The 20389-nt window shown below is 35.9% G+C and overlaps 1 protein-coding gene across 1 annotated transcript in view; it reads left to right on the forward strand.

The window, feature by feature from the left end:
• Positions 1-20389, forward strand: part of CSMD3 (CUB and Sushi multiple domains 3) — a 609188-nt gene that overhangs the window by 566311 nt on the left and 22488 nt on the right. The window contains 6 exon segments of the mRNA XM_030493685.1: positions 2592-2774; positions 4462-4638; positions 7632-7811; positions 11879-12052; positions 15755-15928; positions 16177-16250. Of these exon segments, the coding sequence (XP_030349545.1) occupies positions 2592-2774; positions 4462-4638; positions 7632-7811; positions 11879-12052; positions 15755-15928; positions 16177-16250 (962 nt within the window).

The raw sequence follows: 20389 nt of genomic DNA on the forward strand, positions 1-20389 counted from the left end.
AATTCACAGTAATAATTAGGCATTAGGAAGGAACACATGATTTCATTTACAAGAGGAATATGTGATTTATAGTTGGCATAGTAAAAAGCCTATTTTCATTTTTTTCATCTGAAAATTATTTTAGGCATAATGCCAAATAACTTGCTGAAAAATGAGCTGTTATTGTAGAGATTTTACAAGTATAGCATAATGAGTAGGCCCTGTTCCTAATCCTTCATAGTCTAAATAAATCATATGAGAAAATGTAAGATATGGATTCCCCAAAACCAAAAAAATATCTTGATCTAGGACATTTTTGAATTATTGTAAAAATACGTAGCAGACTATTTTCAAACTAGAGGGATGTGAAGTCACCTGGGTAGCTTGGACATGAAGTATTTTGAAAGCTTATAAAAGTCTTTTACTTACAATAATTTGGAACTATTTACAATTTCTTTTTAAACAGGCCTGGGAGGCTGCTTTACTGTTGTGTGTCGCATAATGAAGTGCATAAACAGAGAAGAGCCTAAACTTTTGAGTCTGTGATTTTGAACCAGTCATCTAGCTCTTATACTTACTTAATTTGTTTTTTCTGAAAGCATTAAAATACATAGGACCATGTACTTTTTGCACGTACATGCTCTAAAAGTTCACAATGTAATAGGCATGGATACATTAGTTTGATTATTCTCAAGTGAAAAGTGTCAGTTGAAGCTTGTTTAACTTAAGTAATGATAAAATTGTCTCCTAAATTAGAGTGTTTCACAATTAGCCTACTTTGTCAGCTGCTTCAGTAAGGGCTTGAGTAAGCATGAACTGCCAGGTTTGTTCTCTTTTTGCATTTCCAAGCAAAGGTCTGCCCTTTTCTTTGACTCTCCAGATATGCCTTCAGACTGAGGCTCCATAGCTGCATTTCCTTTCCATAAGCCTATAGGAATGGTGCAGGTCAGCTCCCATGAGGTGCTTAGAGTTATGGTGGTTTTCAATGACTTTGGAGGGAAAGAAGGAAGCGTGGCCTATGTGAAAGGAAATAAAAAGTAGTAAGCATGACCTACAAAACTGCAGGCAGCCACATGAACTACCTTCATAAGTGACAAAAATGCATTTGACCTAAACAGGTATTTTCTCATACACCATAATTCTCAAAGCAAAGCAAGCTGTTCTGTACATGCTTTTGTTAGTAAAGAAATGTATCCATCCAGTCACTCCAACAGTATAGTTTACAGACATACAGTGTCAACCAAGGCAGAGGAAGCTCTGTTTTTCTCTGCATCTCCAACTCCAGGGTCCTAACTTCCCATAGAACCCCATGATACTGGGTTTGTCACTTTTGGTCTTCTGGTACTTGGAGCAGTCCACTTTATCTACTCTTTCTGTGTAAGAACTTTCCTTGTTACTGCTATTTAAGGTTAAATTAATACCAGAAAGGTATGGCATTGTTTGCATAATTTGTATAAATCTTTTAATAATTGTCACAAATGTGAATATATGTGTAATATGTTCTTCAGTAGCTGAATTAAAGCTTTCTAGCTGATTCCTAAAATATTTCTTCTTTACTTACATTAGTATAACTAAGTACAAAATAATGCAGTTATGCTCTGAAAAAAATATGGTGTTTGAAATATTTTTTGTATAGCAGACTGTTCAGTTTATTTGCAAGTTTCACAGAAAACCATAAGCTGTGGGTGAAAACCTGAACAGAGCAGCTCCAAGAATTCTAAAATTTAACTCTTTTGTGTTCTAACTCAGTAATACAATATACCTTAATCTCTTACTAGATAGAATTTTAAAGACCTTTAAAAAGATGAAACAGCAGATCCTAAGTATGCACTAAAAGATGTAAACAAGTGACCTGTTGTGCAAATACAGTGTTACCTAGAGCTTCCTAAAAGCTCCCACTGTAAATGAAGATTTAGATGTATAAGTTTAGATATCATTATTAATATTATGACTATGTTGATTATATATGAGATAAAACATAGTAGAAAACATTAACCTTCTATCTTAGAATTTGCTTAAACACTTCTAGCTGAAGGAGATCTAGCTATCAGGCAGTCTTTGAAGTGAACTTTCAACGTATCTGTGAATCAGAGAAGTCCTTCATGTCAAATGTACATAAAATTGTTGACTACAGCTTTCGTTCAGTGGTAAAACTGTTACAGCTCTAATGATACAAGAAAAATAGGAAGTATTTTATGAACATTTGGTATACGTAAACAAGAAAATTATCTTTATGATCAGGACTTTGGTTTTGCTCTGAATTCTTTATTTCAAATGAAAAATGGTCAGGAGTTGGTTTGGTTTTCTTTTTGGCTTGTTTTTTTTTCCGTATTCTTGTTTGATGATTCTATTACCAAAAGTTTAGCATGGTCTAAGGGGAATCTTGAGATAATTACAGTTTCTGTTCTGTACTTGCATAAAATAAGTACAAAGAAATTATTTGAGAATCCAGTAATTTTGTAATTACAGGAACTCACACCCACTGAGATATATGGGGGGGGGGGTGTTCTATAAATACAAACTTATTTATAAATGTATAGAAACATATATTTTAAATGTGGTATAATAATAATATTTCATATTTATTCTGATCTTTGCACTCTAAATTCTAGGTGATATGGCTGGTTCTTGCGGTGATCCAGGTATCCCAGGTCATGGGTCTAGAGAAGAAAACAATTTTAAAATTAAAAGCACAGTACATTTCAGCTGTGATATTGGATATATCCTCCATGGCTCAGAAGAAAGGACATGTCTGGCAAATGGAAGTTGGACAGGAAGACAACCAGAGTGCAAAGGTAAATCACAGAGGATCCACTGTATTTTTAAACTGTCTTGTTAAAAATGGTAATCAGAAAACCAATTTTATATTGCCATTTTTGGTATACAGTTGATTTTGAACTGACAGTTTTTTTCTCAGAAGTTACTACACCAAAGCAATAGCTTGACGTCAGGTGGCAAATTTGAAATCAGCTCCCAGCACCCGTCAAACTAGACGTTTTCAAAGTTTTGAGAAAAAAAAAGTATACTGGACTGCTTATTTCTTCTTAATCTTGTGTCAGCATCAGCTATTTGTGTTATCCAGTACAAAAAAAATAAACAGAAAAGGAAATAGGTAGGGCGTCTAGAACTCAATTTTTGCTTTAAGATTTTTCCCTTTAAAAAAACACACCATCACCTGATCTTTAATTACAACTATTACATACATACATTTGAATTTCAGAGAAAAGAACTGAGTTTTAGGAAAATGTCAATGTCAGGATTTTATTAGATACATCTGTGTCATAAACGATTGGCTTAAAATTTTTATTTACTAATTCTGTTGACATTTTTCAATAAAAAATGAAATGCCAAAACAAGTTTATTTGGAAAATAATAATTCCAGAAATTTCAAGCCAGACGTATTATCATAAAAGAAAGCTCTAATGGAATATTTATGGACAATAATTTATTACCTTAATTATCTTAATTCAAAAATAGGAAACAATTCTCAAGAGACTCCTTTTGAAAGAAAACCTTCCTGAAAAGCAGAAAGTCATTTGAGAACCCGTGCTCTTACTTGCCAGTTTATCACTGTTGACTGCTTTATCTGTTTTAAATAATAATCTAATTATAAAACCTTATTCAACAGGCTGGTTTTTGAATACCCTTTCTGCTGAATGATTGCCATCCTAATGCAACATAAATACATATATGTGTTTGTATGCTGGTATCTGAAGGGATATGCTTAACCCAACTGAACTTTCTGCTGTTCTTCTTTGATCTTATCTATCACAGAAATGAAGTACACCTTTTACATTTTAAGATACTTTTTTGATGTTATTCTTCCCTCAAAAAAACTTGAAATGATGGATCTGGTTCACAGATACAGATATATAGATACATAGATATAGCTATATAGATATATGGATATATAGATGTATAGATATATGTGTGTGTGTTTAATGCACATGTAGGTATGTTATTCTAGTTTAGGACATATCAATTCGATGTATGTATGTGTATATATGTAATCACATGAAAGACACATTCCAATTCCAAAGTTAATCATCAGAGAACTGGGAAACATCAGGCTTATATGTGCCTATGAAATAATAGTTTGACTCTATTCTGTGCTTTGAATTAGGTAGAAAATGTACTTTGGTGATGCTATACATACATACATACTATAGATTCAAATTGAATCTACAACTGTACGTCTGTGGGTTTTTTTGTAATTGGAAGTTTGTTTTCACAGGTAAGCTACCTTGTCTTTAATGCAGATTTTAAACTTAAATTTGGAGGCTGTGCTTCCTTACATATAAAAGGGTAAAAACAAGTAATTAATGCAGCTATTTACTGTACAACATGCCCTACCAGTAGGTGGTGAAACTTGAATTTTTCAGAATAGCAGCACATATTTCTACCACATAACACTGCTGGCAGCAGGACTGTCAAAAATCATCTTTACTATGTTTTAAACATATTTAACATTTTGCTTTATAGCTGTGCAGTGTGGTAATCCAGGAACAACTGCTAATGGAAAAGTATTTCGTATTGATGGAACTACATTCTCTAATTCAGTAATTTATTCATGCATGGAAGGATACATACTATCCGGATCATCTGTAAGACAATGCACTGCCAATGGAACATGGTCTGGATCCTTGCCAAACTGCACAAGTAAGACACATGTCGAATGAATAGTCTTTGTTTTTCTCTCTTCTGAAAGACAACAAAGTAAAATATCAAAGTTGGATGTGAATAAATTAAGTCTTCAGCTTTTTATTGTACTACTTCATACATAATTTTGTATACATGGAATACTTAAAAAGATGAAGAGTATGGTTTTTTAAAGGCAGACACAGTATAATAAAGGGGTTGTATGGTTACATGATCTACCTACTTTAATTCTCATAACTGTAATGATACCATAGAAATGGTATCAAGCTATTATGTTTAAGCTATGAAAGAATTTTCTTACAATGAAGCAAATCTAATCATTTCTACAGTCAAAGAGAAACAATGTTCTCATGAGAACTTGTTTCTACACTGCTAGGTAAAAAGTAAGGGTATGCAGCCGGTGTAGTCGCTGATACTGAGCAGGAGCTCCCTGAGGCTCCTTTGTTGCAATGTGCTGGCTGAGGTTGTGCCCTGGCCAAAGGGTCTGTGCAGCACAGGTCTGAAGGCCGTGCTGGATGTGCAGCAAAATGCAGCACAGGTCTGGGACTCTTCAGGCTAACTGTATTGTGGATCACTGACTCCTTGATGTACAGTGGTCTTCTGCTCAGCATCACTCCAACAATTTAAGCTGGCTTTTGCCTACTACAGTGACTTAAATGGAGGTGGTCCAACTTTGAGTCATTGAATGGACTGCTTGGTGGGGGGTTGGATAAGATGACCTCCAGAGGTCCATTCCACCCTCACCATTCTGTAATTCTTTTGACCGTCTACATCTGTGAACTTCAGAAAATGCCACTAAGCCAGCTAAGTAGCTACTAGATGTAGCTTTATTCCTATGTTTATGACAAAACACAGTGTCTCAGTAAAATCTAGGTCACCTCCTTACATCTCCTTTTGCTTTCTTTGAAAGTCAAACATTGCAGCATAAGACAAAAGAGCAAACAGATCTTTTCCTGTATTACTCCTAACCCACCTATGAACAGTTCTAATGTTACAACACAGTAATGAAGAATGAGTCTTTCCCCCATCTTAGTCTTTTCCTTCATGCAACTCTTTTTCTGATAGTAAGATAAAGACTAGTGAATACAAAAGGACAAAAACGCAAGGAAAAAAAAAATCAGGTCTGAGTTTTGGTTGTGGTTTTTTGTTTGGTTTGGTTATTTCTTTATAATATAGCTTGGAAAACTAATGATAAGAAGGTAGGAATTTTGAGAAGGTAGAACAATCAGAGATCTGCTAAAGCCATGGTGTTTGCATGGTTTTGAATTTGTAAGGCAATGATTTGAAATATTCTTTATACAGAAAAATCTAAAGAGATGAAACAAGGATTAGAGAAAAAAGGATAAAGACATGAGCCTTATGTTTTAATCCACTCAAAATAATAGTATACCTGGAAAAATGTCAAGGATTATCTTAGTTGAGTTTGCAACATTAAGGATAGTAAATGGAATATGCCAAATAAAGAAAGGTAGAAAATGTGAAGTATTTGAATTTACTTGTGTTTCTAAGAAAAACTGTTGTCTTTCACCAGTCTGTATTTTTTTAAGAATTACAAAGAAAAAGCTATGACTTTTAAAGTTGGGGTTTTTTTGTTTCTTTGTTTTTAAATAAATTGTGTTACTAAGCAAAATAAAAAAGACTGAACTCCAGTTTTCTTTACCACTTCACTAGCTACCTTTAGACTAACCCAGATAACCCTGTGGTATGTATTATAGTCTCTTCTGTATCCATAGACAATAATTGTGTGGGACTTTTTTTTTTAGTTTGATACATGCAGCTTAATTATTATCTGCTCACTCAGATTGTGATGAATTGTAGAGCAGGCATACTATATACCTTGGATTCTAAGTTCCCCCATTATTTAGATCGAGGGGCCTGGTTAGAGTACGCTACAGGCGCGTAGCCATGGGTTTTCTCATTTTGGAAACCACAATACAAAGAGGGAGCCATTCCCATCGGTCTTGCTTTGGCTTTGAGTTAGAAGTGTCCAGGATGTGCTTTCTACCCAGGAAACTGCCTCCCACAGTTTTCCAGAAGTAATAACAATGATGTAAGGGGATTGTCAAGTTTCCTATAAGATAAACTGTAAAACACATGGCTGCTGTATTTTTCATGTACTATGTTTTTTCCTAGTGTTTTTGTTTTTGTTTTGTTTTGTTTTCTGAAAACAACAGCTTTTTATCATTGCCACTGGGGTTCTCAAGATATCTGCCTTTGAAGACTGTTCCAGAAATTGATAGAATCAGTTGATCATATCTGAGGGAAACTTACCTATTCTCAGATTATAATGATATAACGCTTTATTAACTCCTTATGAATATATAATCTCATTAGGAGATTGAATTTATCTCCTGAGACTAGAAGTCACAAGAAGTTTTACAACCACTCCCATTCGTTAAAGTACTGTAGACCCATTTTGGCATAAACTATGGCCCATGTTTAGGGTTACCTGAACATTCTCATCTGTTTATGTACATCGCGACCATGCAAGCATTTATAACATGGGAGAATTTTGCAGATGTATAACTTAAATTCTTCAGACTGTGTTTCCTTTCAGGAACTACCCAGGGAAAAGTAAATTAAACAATAGATATCTGCTTCTTTCATAATGAAACTCTGAACTGATAGGAAAATTTGAGGGTATTAAAGAGTGGTAGTGACATATGGATTAATTCATACCCCCCCCCTTTTTTTTTTTCATTTTATAATCTTGAAATTTTACTGATCCAAGTTGTACAGTCCATTACTTCTTTTGTTGAATATATGTATTGATGTTCTCCAAATATAACTGTTACACAGCTCCACATGTTGTGTTTGGCAGCTAATTCAGATGACATGTTTATCTTCTCTTGATGGAGATAAGATTTATGATTATTTTACCTTCTCCTTTTTTCCCCAGTAAATACCTAGTTTTGACCTATGTTTTTCCTCTCACATATAAATAATTCACATCGAGGTTTTAAAAATTCTGTTCCTCAACTATTTACTTGCAGTTATCAGTTGTGGAGATCCAGGACTCCCAGCCAATGGCCTGAGATACGGCGATGATTATGTTGTTGGACAAAACGTTACTTATATGTGCCAACCTGGTTATACAATGGAATCAAATAGCTCCTTAATTCGCACTTGTACTAGCAATGGCACGTGGAGTGGAGTAATCCCAACATGCAAAGGTACAACATTTATTTTGCTTGTCAACTATTTCTTCTATGAGATCTACATCCACTGTTTATTGTAATGAGTCAGCCAAATATTTCCACAGAAATCAAAACTTACTGTTAGTAGGAATAGATTGGATTTATTTTTTTGGCTACAGGAATGGTGACTTCATCGTTTGCTTATTTTACTTTTTATTTTTTCATACCAGCACGGTATGTTGAACAGTTCTTTGTAGCTTTATAAAACATTTTATTACTTTACTGCTAAACTGAATTAGACAATATGAAATGATGATTTAGCTTTTTTTGTTTGTTAAGGTTAGCATGTCATACCAAAAATGACCTTACCTATGTCCCTGGCTTTAGAAAAAGACTACATTCCTCATTTTTCTGTTTTATTGGAAATTTTTACTGCTCTCTGTTGAAATTTAAACAGTGACAAATCTGAATGTTACAGAAAGGCCACCTTATCTGTATCATCAAAACAGTTTTCTCTGAGAAACTCACTTGATATATCCTAAAACATCTTCCCTCTAGAGTAATTTTTCTCACTCTTCCTGATACCACAGCATTACTGTTTTGGCTTTTTCTTCCTGGGTTCATGCTAAGTATGTCTGATCTCTGTTTTTTTAAAACTTAGTTGGCTAAGTTTGTACTTACTTTATTTTCATCCATCTTGCTTCTGTTTTGTTTTAACAAAGCACGGATACATATCTGCTCAGCAGTTCTCATTTTCCAACCTTGAATTAATTCACCAAAACAGATAAAATAAATTTAAAATCTCCACCCCATTTGCAGTAACTTTCCTTGCTGAGTATAGTTCTCCTAATATCTTACCAAATCCAGTTTAATTCTAATTCACCTCTGATAATAAAAATTTTTAAAGTTATTTTCCCAACACATTCTCGAGAATGTCAGACTTTGAGATCCTCTTAGCAATTTACTTTTTTTTTTTTTTTTCTATTTGTATTGTGCTCTGAGCGAGCCTCAGCTTCAATTACAAAACTGATTTTAAGAACAGAAGAATGACCATACTGGTCCTATTGGTCAAGAGTCTTATCTGTCTGCAGGAGTGGCTGCAAGCAAATAGCCAGAAGATCATAAGACAGAACAAGTATTTATGATAGTCTCACAGCCTCAAATCCTAAAGGACTACAGGGCATCTAACTGGGAGCAGGAAGTTTAACTTTAATTTGATTAAAATGGAACCATACAAAGTAAGGTCAATTTTGGCTTCGATTCTTGAGTTTTCCTGATTTTAGGTCATACAGCTTTATGGCTTGTATAAACAGTAAATAATAATCATATACAGAATCTCTAGTGTTCTCAGAATCTTGCTGTACTCCACACAGTCCTGTGGGAGTGCACCAGGTAAGTTAATAACCCCGATTTATTTGACTGTGTAGTTAAAAGTAAAATATAATACGCAGTAGTGCGTTTGAAATGTGTAACAACTAGTTCTTAATGTCAGGAGGAAGTGTAAGGGTCTTCTGGTACCATTTAGTTAAGATAACTGGAATTTTAACTAGGCAGAAAATGGATACATAATTTTTGCCATGCCACTGAAATAGAAGTTACAAATTATTCTCTGGCTTTGCCTAGTTGGAAAAGGTTGCATGTTCATGTGCAACTAAATGTTCAACTACTTAAGCATTGTCTTTTCTGCAGACTTGCATTTTTAATATACTTTTAGATCTTAAACTGATGCACATATTTATGGTTAAATCTCTGACCAAAATATTTAGAGGCATTCTGCCTTGTTGCTGGGTGTTGTTTTGCCTTTTTCACCTCAAAATTCTGATATTAACCTATTTTCATGCTACTTCTGTGTGATTTCCTAATTATAGACCAGTATTTCTTCCTTTATTATTCAGCTCCAAGGTTAAAACATACAGATCTTTTTAAAAGGAGTAGTCATGAAGCTCTTGGAGAATGCCCACAGATTTTTGTTGTTTGGAGTACTTATTTTGACTTACCTTTATTAAAACATTATGAAAGTGTGGCAAAAGCTATCATGTCCATTTCTGGGTTCTGATTGGTTGGTTGGTGGTTTGTTTTTTGACTACGCACCAGAGCAAGAGAAACAGAAAGTATAAATAAAAAGGGCCTTAAGATTTAGATCTGGTTTACTGGTTGGCAAAGGATTATTTGATAATATTACTACATCCAGCATTCTCAAACAGCCATGAATGATGCTCCAGAGAATCTTTGTGGTGTAATCAGTTAAGATTCTCTCAATGAAGAGTGTAAGAATGGAGAAATGGCACACAATGAACGTTCTGCAGATCACATTCAAATATGCAGTACTCCCGATCTAATACCTCTGACTTGTTCTGAGACTGCAAGATGACAGATGTCTAAACATAAGTTTAAAGTTTATGAGTGCTGCATTTGTTTTCCTCCATTCTTGTGGCCTGTATTCTCTGCTTTATTTTTAGTCACCACCTTTTCTCATTTGCCCCAACTGTCTCCACTAAATTAAATCATAGTAGTTTCATTTTCTTTCTTTCTCTTTTGCTAGCAGTTTCTCTCTTTTACTCCTTTTTTCTTTCTCGTTTATTCTAGTAATTTCGGCCTAAATTTCCTCTCTTTCTCTTTTTTATGCTTTTTTTTTTTATTATTTAACTTCTTTTATACTTCTTTTTCTGCATTTTTCAAGTAGCGCTTGTCTGTTAGTACACCATTAACCACTGAATAAGACTTTTATCTTTATCACTAGTCATGTCTGTTTGTTTCTACTGTCCTCCTATGGTATTTTTCAGCCCTCTTTCCTACAACTGAGTAGATGTTTCTGTTTTTTCCTGGGAGACTTGGAAATGAGAAACTATAGAATCATAGAATCATAGAACGGTTAGGGTTGGAAAGGACCTTAAAATCATATAGTTCCAACCCCCCTGCCATGGCAGGGATGCGTCACCCTAGACCATGTCACCCAAGGCTCTGTCCAGCCTGGCCTTGAACTGTGCCAGGGATGGAGCATCAAGAAGTTCTCTGGGCAAGCTGTTCCAGTGCCTCACGACCCTCGCAGTAAAGAACTTCTTCCTTATGTCTAACCTGAGCTTCCCCTGTTTAAGTTTACCCCTTTGAACTTCCCCATTACCCCTTGTCTTATCGCTACAGTCCCTGATGAAGAGTCCCTCCCCAGCATCCTTGTAGGCCCCCTTCAGATACTGGAAGGCTGCTATGAGGTCTCCACGCAGCCTTCTCTTCTCCAGGCTGAACAGCCCCAACTTCCTCAGCCTGTCTTCACATGGGAGGTGCTCCAGCCCCCTTATCCTCGTGGTTCTCCTCTGGACTTGCTCCAACAGTTCCATGTCCTTTTTATGTTGAGGACACCAGAACTGCACACAGTACTGCAAGTGGGGTCTCACGAGAGCAGAGTAGAGGGGCAGGATCACCTCCTTCGACCTGCTAGTCACACTTCTTTTGATGCAGCCCAGTATATGGTTGACTATACTGAAATACTTACTGTTCGCCTTCTCATTTCAAGAGGTTGCAAATCCTTACATTTTCTGCCTCTAGCTAGAAGCTAGATGGTTTTTGGTGAGGGGCTCTTCATTAAGTAAATACTGACCAAACTGTGCTACTTAGAAGCAGGCTTTCAAGTCATATTTTGAAACAAGTGTCCTGAAATTTCATCCCTGGGCATTAATATCTATCAAAACCTAAGCTGGTTAATAGGAAGAAAGTATTTGACTGTTACCAAGGTAGCTAAACATAGTTGTACTCTATGTGGTCTAAACAGACAAACAAAATAATTTTGTAATATATTACCAGACCTCTCTTAAATGTTGTACACTTCATAGTGTCCATACTGATTTTTAGGTAGTCTTCCTGTTCGGTTTGATGCAGCACCCTGTTTTATTTAAGACACTCCATCAATCAGCCACTCTCTCCTAAATAGAGGAAACCAGAAGTACTAACTTCAGGAAATGAGGCAAGAATATAGGGAGGAAGATAGCATGTCCTAACTGTAATGTCCTCTAAAAAAGGTGAAATTAGCACATATGGTTCTTCTAGTAATTGTGTACACTGGGGATATTTACAGCAGCTGGGCCTAATTATTTTGAATATTATTGCAGCTGTTACCTGCCCAACTCCGCCACAGATCTCTAATGGAAGGTTGGAAGGAACAAACTTGGACTGGGGATTTAGCATTAGTTATGTATGCTCTCCAGGATATGAACTCTCTTTTCCTGCTGTTTTGACCTGTGTTGGGAATGGAACATGGAGTGGTGAAGTACCTCAGTGCTTGCGTATGTATTTACTTTATAGTCCTCTATTTCTTTATTCAACTCGAGTGGTTCTTCTTCCTCTTTAAAGTTTTCAACTTTTTTTAAATTTTTTTTTGGTTGTTTCTCAGCAGTGGCTCAGTTCATTTCAAACCTGGGATAAATATAATCCTTTTGTATTTTCCAAAGTTATAACATAGTTTATAGATTGTGGAAGACATAGGAATATCTGTAAATCCTTTCTGAGCATATAGGAAGCCTTAAACACAAAACACAAAAAAACATGTTACAGGCAATGTGTACCAGATGATCCAAGGCAAAACAAGATTAAGAGATGCTGTCTTGTTTTCAGGCCCAGCTACATATCGAACAGGGGAAATTTCATTATAATCTCTATTCTTTGCTCATTACTTACCCTAAACTTTCTCTGACGTTACAGAGGGTTTTTTTCTGCTGGTAATGTTGACTAGGCTCCAGGATGATTCCTTGACAATTGTCTGTATTTCCCCTTACACTAAATTAAGTTACATGTTTTATGCAGTAAACTTTGTTAACCTGAAAGTTACAACACTGATGGATTTTTATATTGCTACAAATTTCATTATAGTAGCAAATGTTGCTTTTTTGACTTTCTTGTTAGTTTGGTGTCATTCAACTCATTATTTAAAAAATCTTTTTAAAGAAGTGATTGTGAGACTTCTGAGAGACATTCAATTGATTGCACCGAAGAAGGAGGTTGTGTTATTTGTAGAATAGCTATACCACTGAAATTCTGTAATGTTCTTGAGCTAGGAGTCAAACTGGAAGAGGATAATTTCATGTTTGTGGCTTTACAGTTTTTGAAGTTTAATTCAAACTTGCCAAGTAGCTGAGTTTGCCAGGTAGCTTGCTAAACATTGCGAAATGCAGTTCTCCATTCTTTTACTACTTTTTTTCATTCTTCATCTCTTCCTTTCAAAAATGTTCTCTGTTTTAGCTATATCCTACTACTACGAATGCACACCATATAGATTATATTTTCTTTTTTTTCTTGATGATATTCTTATACTATCAATAACAGTTGCTTAATGGTAGTGAAACTGTATGTGCCAAAGCTGGAACATGTTGAAAGGCATTGGTTCTGGAAGAAAAAGAAACATCACCATTTGTTGTTCAAGTTCTCCAGATAGAGCTCTTCTAGAGTCCACAATATTGCGAACATCAAAGAAAGACCATGAAAAATTCTTTTCATCAGTTGATTTTGATTAAAATATTGTGTCCTTACATTATTTTTGGATACCACAAGCTATTTGTCATCTTTGAATTTGGAGTACTCAATACTGCAATATGCTCTGAAAAAGGGTCTCCACCTTTAAATCTTTTAAAAGATATGGTTAGTTCAGAAAGCAGTTGCCTAGTAATTAAAGTCTGTTTCATGCAGAGATTACATTAACTGAATGTTGTTGAAGTGCAATGGTTACCCATTGGCTTGCAAGAGAAATCAATTGGCAGCCAGTGCTTGTCAAAGAGCTCAAACTAGCTGCCATCTGGCAGAAATGAGAGGGAGCTGGTTAAAGTAATTCTCAATGAGCAATCTTTAAGCAGCTCTTGACATCAGAAATTTAGTTCCCAGCTTGGTTCCATAGAGCCTGTAGTTGAAGATATGCATGGTATAGTTATAACATGGAATAATTACTCAGAATGGAATAGAGTCATGTCTTTGGTTGAGTATTGGTCATCTGTGACCTAGTAAATTTGTCTGCTTAATTAGTCATATAGTAATTTGAGTAAAGGACTGCTGTTTTTATAAGCTTGGCAATAGCAAAAAAAATATATAGGCCTATGCTTGAAAATGCCTATCTACAGATATAATTTTCTCTTAATCAAATTCCTTTGAAGAGATTAGCCTCACAGCTTCAACGTCAGAGCTCCACAGCCCTGTCTCTGTTAATGGTTCTCAGTGTCCTTCGGGAAATACTTCCATTGGGAGTGGGAGCACTCACAGAGCTTCCAGTTTGCTGCAACTTTAGTTCATTCTCTAACCCCCTGTTGCAATATCAGAGGAAAACTGCCGTGTTTTAAGATGGTGTCTGGTTTCCATGGTTACTTATATAGAAGGCAGATATCCAGTAGCTCTTCAATAATTGGATAAAGTTGACTGACATTTATTTGGTGGATTTTACTTAGTTTTATAAAAAATTAATATACTTACCAAAAAAACATTTTTCAATGTGAGGATTTTTTTTTTTTCTCCTGAAAGCGGTTGATAATTTGTTGGTGAAAGGAGCTATTCAGGAGATAAGTTCAAGCCTCTGTGTTAAAAATCAGTGTTTAATATATTTTCAAATTAAGACTTCCACCGAATTTTTTAATGAAAACACAAATTACAAGCATGACCTGTCAATCACATAATGAGGTTCTCTTGTGTGAGAACCCCAATTCATAGATCTTTTCATAATTCGGCCTATAATACTGCAGACAATTCCATTCCTTTTAAAGTGATGAAATTGAATACATTTTTTGTATGTTACAGATTAAGTCTTTTTTCTTCAGCAACGTTTGTGTGCATGGATTTCACGTACAGTCAGTGTCTACAGAAGTAGAGGGCAGGAGCATTTCATGTGAGCAGGTCTTTTGGAAAGCTTAAGGCATAAATGACAAAGATATTAGAAATGTATTTTGAAGGTGGTTGTTTAAGAGATGTAATTGAAATTTTGTTTGTAGAAGTGAAAGATGAAACAGAAAATTCCACTGTCTGTACAATGTGTCTTTTTAGAAATATGTCATTGTACACATCCAGGTTAGCGTTGTTTTTTTTTTTTGTGTGTGCGTATTACAGCATTTTCTGATAGGAATTCATAGAGTGTCAGGGAAAAATATAGTCTGGTGGCACAGGGTTTACCATATCTGATTGCATTTCCTGAATCTATTCAAAATCCAGCTTCTGACAATATTCAGTACTTTATACTGCAGAAGACAGACAGTAAATTTGCAAGCAGTGCATTCACTTAGTTATGCTATACTATTAGACATAACGAATCTCTAGGTGATAGGTATAAAGTAAAAAGATCGATTTAAGAATATGTTCTTATCAGTCAAGTTTATCCTGCCTAATAACAGCTTATTAGTGTTTGACTTCTAGATGGCTATTGAAATTTATTATGTTGTTTGGGGTTTTTTTTCTTGCTAGCTGTACTAAATTTCAAGTGTTATACTTGCATACATACCAAATCTTATGTTTCAGAGAAGGATGAGGAAGTAAAAATTCATGATTCCTCAAATCTGTCTGACAAATCTTTAGTCACACAAAAATATTGAACACTTGGTAGGTGGCAGAAAAAAGCAAGCAGAAGAAGGTGGGAGATTGACATGAAGTTTTGATACACTCTCTGATTGCTCTCTATAGGAGGATTTGCGTATTGATGTGGCTTGGGGCAGAGGTGAATTGTGGATATTTGCGCCTTCATAAAATAAGTTGTGTAACTTGGAGTCCCAACTTTAACCTACTGACCAAGCCTGCTATGTAGGCATTTTGAACAGCTAGCAAAACTCCTGAAAACTGAAGCAGACTAAAGATTGGCTGTCTAGTCTCCTTCTGAATTCCTATTAAATGTTTCTTTATTTGACCTGTGTTTAATAAAATAAATACAAAATTTGGAGTAACTGCTTCACAGACTTCAGGTAAGTGTTATTTTTGTGTATTTTAATAAATGACGCTTTCCATTTCTGCCATGTCTTTTCTCACAGCAAAGTTTTGTGGCGACCCTGGAGTACCTGCTCAAGGGAAAAGAGAAGGCAAAAGCTTCATCTATCAGTCAGAAGTCTCTTTCAGCTGCAATGCTCCTTTTGTTTTGGTTGGCTCCAATACCAGGATTTGCCAAGCAGATGGCACGTGGAGTGGATCTTCTCCTCGATGTATAGGTAAGGTTACAACCATATTACTGAGATTTCTTGAAATGCTTATTATTTCTTTTCCTGATGAGTCAGTCTAGGAGTTTTCAGCTATTATCCTGGTGTTATTCTATGCCCTCTGAGAATCAAGTAATTTTACTGTTGTTTCTCTCATAAGCGTTGTGCATGTTGTTGAACAAGCTTAATTTTGTAATACATTCATGTATCTCATTAGAATACTATAATTTGATTTGTCTTTATTGTAACTTTTTTTTAAGAACCTACTCGCACAGCATGTGAAAATCCAGGAGTCCCAAGGCATGGGTCACAAAACAACACATTTGGCTATCAGGTAAAGTATACTATTTTTTATTAACTTGAATATTCAGATATTTTTATACTACCTCAAAGTCTAGAAACTTCTGATTAGAGGTCCAGAAACTGCTTACACCTTTTAAGAGCTGGTTGCTGAAGTTGTTGTGTTTCATTATTTCTAACTGTTGGATTACATTGACCTTGTGTCCCTATTAGCAGTGCACTGTGTGAAACCCTGGTGATCAAGTTCTGCTTGGTTTCACCTTGAAGGAGTTCAGCATCTCCCCACCGATATATAGGTGCTCCCTACTGTTTATCAAGTAGGCTTTTCCTCCTTAAGAGTGTGTATACTGTATGCCAAATTACTAGTGTAGACATACTCTAAAAAAACAGTATTTGCTTTGTGTTTGTTTGTTGTTTTGGTTTTTTCCTCTTGTTTTTAGAAAGCAATTCTTTTCTTACATTTGGAAATGATGTGACCGCAAATGAATCACAGAGTCATGGAGGCTGGCAGGCACCTCTGGAGAGCTTCTAGTTAAACCCCCCTTCTCAAAGCTGGGTCAGCTAGGGCAGGTTGATCAGGGCTCTGCCCAGGTGGTTTTGAATATTTCCCGGGACAGAGACTCCACAGCCTCTCTGGGTTACCTGTTCCAAGTTGATCACCTTTACAGTGAAAATGATTTTTCTTATTTATAAACAGAACTTCCTAAGTTTCAACTTGTGCCTATTTCCTCTTGTCCTGTCACTGAGCACCACTGAAATAAAGTCTGTCACTTTTCATGCCTCCAGTAACTTTTAATACACACTGGTAAGATTCCCCTTGAGCCTTTCCTTCTGCAGGCTGGACAATTCCAATTCTTTCAGCCACTCCTTGTATGCCAGATGCTCTAGTCCCTTAATCACCTTTTTGGCCTACCACTGCAGTATGTCCCTGCCTCTCTTGCAGTGGTTGAGCCCAGCACTGGACCCAGCACCCACTTGTGTCTCATCAGTGCTAAGCAGAGGGGAAGAATCACCTCCCTTGACCTACTGGCAGTGCTCTGCCTCATGCATCCCAGGAGGCTATTGGCTGCCTTTCCTACAAGGGTGTGTTGTGGCAAATGGTGTTTGCATATGCTTCTGTTGGAAACAGAATTGAAATTTGAAATGCTTCTCAATTTCTGATTTTCTGAATCACACGAAAGAGAGACATCAATGAGAGGTTAAAGGGTGAATGGTGTACGGATGCAAAAATGAGCCCTACAATTTGCTAGGAATATGATAATGCAGCTGCAGACAAACTAAGGGAGAGTCTAAACAACTGTGTTTGGTGTCAGGGCTGAAACTCCAGGCATGTGAACGAGACTAGACAGAAGAGTAAGCTAATAGCTCCCCGGTTGCATGTGGTGCCTGTCTAGTAGCAGGAGTTAAACAAAAACTGCAGATTGTAAAAAATGAACCAAAGTGCTGATTAAAATTTGAACAAATTTACAACATGAAATTAGTTCTGAAAGCAAAGGTTGTAGCTGAAGACTTCCAGTGTTCTGTGGCCAAAAATTTATTTGATTTGTCTTTTTGGTGGCCTTTATGCAACACTCCTCCTGCTTAGTGATTGTTTTAGCTATCTTTGGATTTTCGATTTCTTCTAGATCACAATCATATGCAAGTGGTAAAAAATTGTCTCAGTTTTCTCCAGGAAATGGAGCACTGTTTCATGCCAAGGTAGAGAATATGCAGGGGCAGTCCTTGGGCCAACTTCCTTTCGTTATAATACAACATTATGCTAGAGGGCAACTCTATTCACCTGTGTGAGAAGTGAATCATTGCAATGACCATTTTCTGCAATTTTATTGTCACAGTTGCTCTGACATATTAATGAGCTTTCTATCAATGAAGAAGCTAATGCAGACTTTCTCATTTGTGGTGTAGTTGTAGTTGTGAATGAAAGCATCACTCACAGCTGGCATGGAACTGTCAAAATACCAGGCAAAATGTCAACTGATAAACAATTTCTAAAAGCAGTGTTTTTGCTGGCAGACTTTACAACCTTGATCCCACAGTTTTAAGTTCAGTGCCTAGCAGATTTAAACTGTATGAACTGTAGTCTCCTTACCTAGACAGCAATTTATCCTCATACTTGTGTAATGAATTTGGTTTTATATAGTAACTAAATGTCTGCATGCAATTTCTGGTTACTCTAAATGTGATTGCTTACTTATTACAGAACAAGGTAGGAGTATCATTCATCATTTGTACAGATGAAGCTAGGTTTAGCTCTTTATTGGGTGGAAACAACAGTGAAAATGATTGGTTCGAGACAAGTTATTGTCTGTCGATCCTGGAAAGAAATAGTGTATCACCATATATTCAATAATGTTATGATTCATTTAAACCACAAATATATTATAAATTAATTGAATTGTGCTATAATTAACTTGCTGTATGAATGACTTTTGCTTCCATTCATAACAGAAAGGTAAAGAATAATTCTGCATTATACCAAAATACTGAAGATGAGATAGCTGTGATTTTCTTTTGTCTAATGGATCCATTGTCTACCATTTTAAACAATAGACCAAAAGAGCATATGCAAAATTCAGCAATATGTTTTGCAGTTGGCAAATGCATTGCAAGAAGCGGTTATTGTTGAATATGTAAGACGGTTTTCTGACTCTTAAGTCAGAGTGTTGGGGGTTTTTTATTCATTTGGGGGTTTGGTGGTTTCTGTTTGTTTATTTTATGTGGTTTTGTTTTGTTTTAACTCTCTTAAATACTTCTCATTTTAAACTAATAAGAGTGACTAAAGTAACTTAATTTTTAAATTTATGCCTTTGTCTCATAAAAAAATTCCAGCTGTAGCCTCACAGTAGAATTCAAGTTTTCATATGTGGAGTCCTGTTTTAAGTGCTTTTCAACAATTGACAATACCTCCTCTTTTACCTGACTATATCACTGTCACTTTTCACAATACTGATTTCACATTGTGAACTTCCACAGCACTGGGCATTTTGTCTGGTTATTTCCCGTAGTCTTGATTATCAGTTTTCCTATCTCATTGACTGCATTGAAAGTTCAGGCATATATAACATAATTCCAGGCTTCACTGAAAGGCATATCAAAACCTGACACATTTAAATGGTGTTTCAGTGGTTAAATAGGAGCTTTGTAACAAAGAGGTAACAGAATTTTGCATGGCTATTACTGTTCAGTGTTGAATTAAGCAGGCAAAAGCAGATCAGGTTCTTGTGTCTTCAAGCAACATCAAAATGCCAGTTTAATGCTACTTGAATATCAGGCATGGTATGTAAATGAGTAGCATCACCTACTTTAATTGTTATCCATATGTACTTCTGGGATGTTTACCTTTCAACCAAGTATTTTTGATTTGACGGATCTACCTTAACAGTGTGTTACAATGAAGACAAAATATCTTTAGAACTTAGTGAATGCTGGCTTCATCTGTGATCTGGAAAATAAATTGCTCCTTTGAAAGAAACTGTGGTTTTGAAGTATTTTTTCAGATATATTGCTAGTAACAGAAAAATGCTTATAGCACTTTCATCATAAGCTGTTGTAACACAAGATACTACTGAACTGAATGAACAGTTTACAACTGCTTAGACCAGCTGGTCATATAAGTAAGATTTATTACTTCTCATACTTTTCTAACATACGTTTTTGTAGAAATTCAGCTATTTCCCCCTACATTAAAGCTTGAAGAGAGCCAAAGGGCAGTCGGAATTTAGAAAGGAAAATGGCCACATTACAGTAGTGATAGTTCTGTGTGAGCTCTTGGGTTCTATTTTATGAAATGCCATATGAAACTTGATCTGTAGATCTGGAGCAACCCTGCAAGTAATCTTCTCTGAATGTAATGCTTAGAAAAACTTCAGAGTTGATTGAAGTGTAGGATGAAATTCTAAGAGAAGTGCTGTGCTACCAGTAGTCTAGCTAATGTAGTGGTCTCCATTAGCACAGCTCACATCATCACTGCATCAATGAAAATGAAATTTACGCCTCATCAGACACCACATAGTTTTCCTGGTTTCTTTTACTTCTTGGGATCCTGAGGTCTGGGGCTTCAGCCTGGTGTCAGTGGGTGATGTTAGAATCTGGAGTACTTCACTGGCAGTAATGTGATTTTGACTTCCCCCCCCTTTTTTTTTGGTCCCTGTCATTCTTGATTCACTTGGGGTT

Source organism: Strigops habroptila, chromosome 1 (assembly GCF_004027225.2).
Source record: "Strigops habroptila isolate Jane chromosome 1, bStrHab1.2.pri, whole genome shotgun sequence".
Taxonomy (NCBI): Eukaryota; Metazoa; Chordata; class Aves; order Psittaciformes; family Psittacidae; genus Strigops; species Strigops habroptila.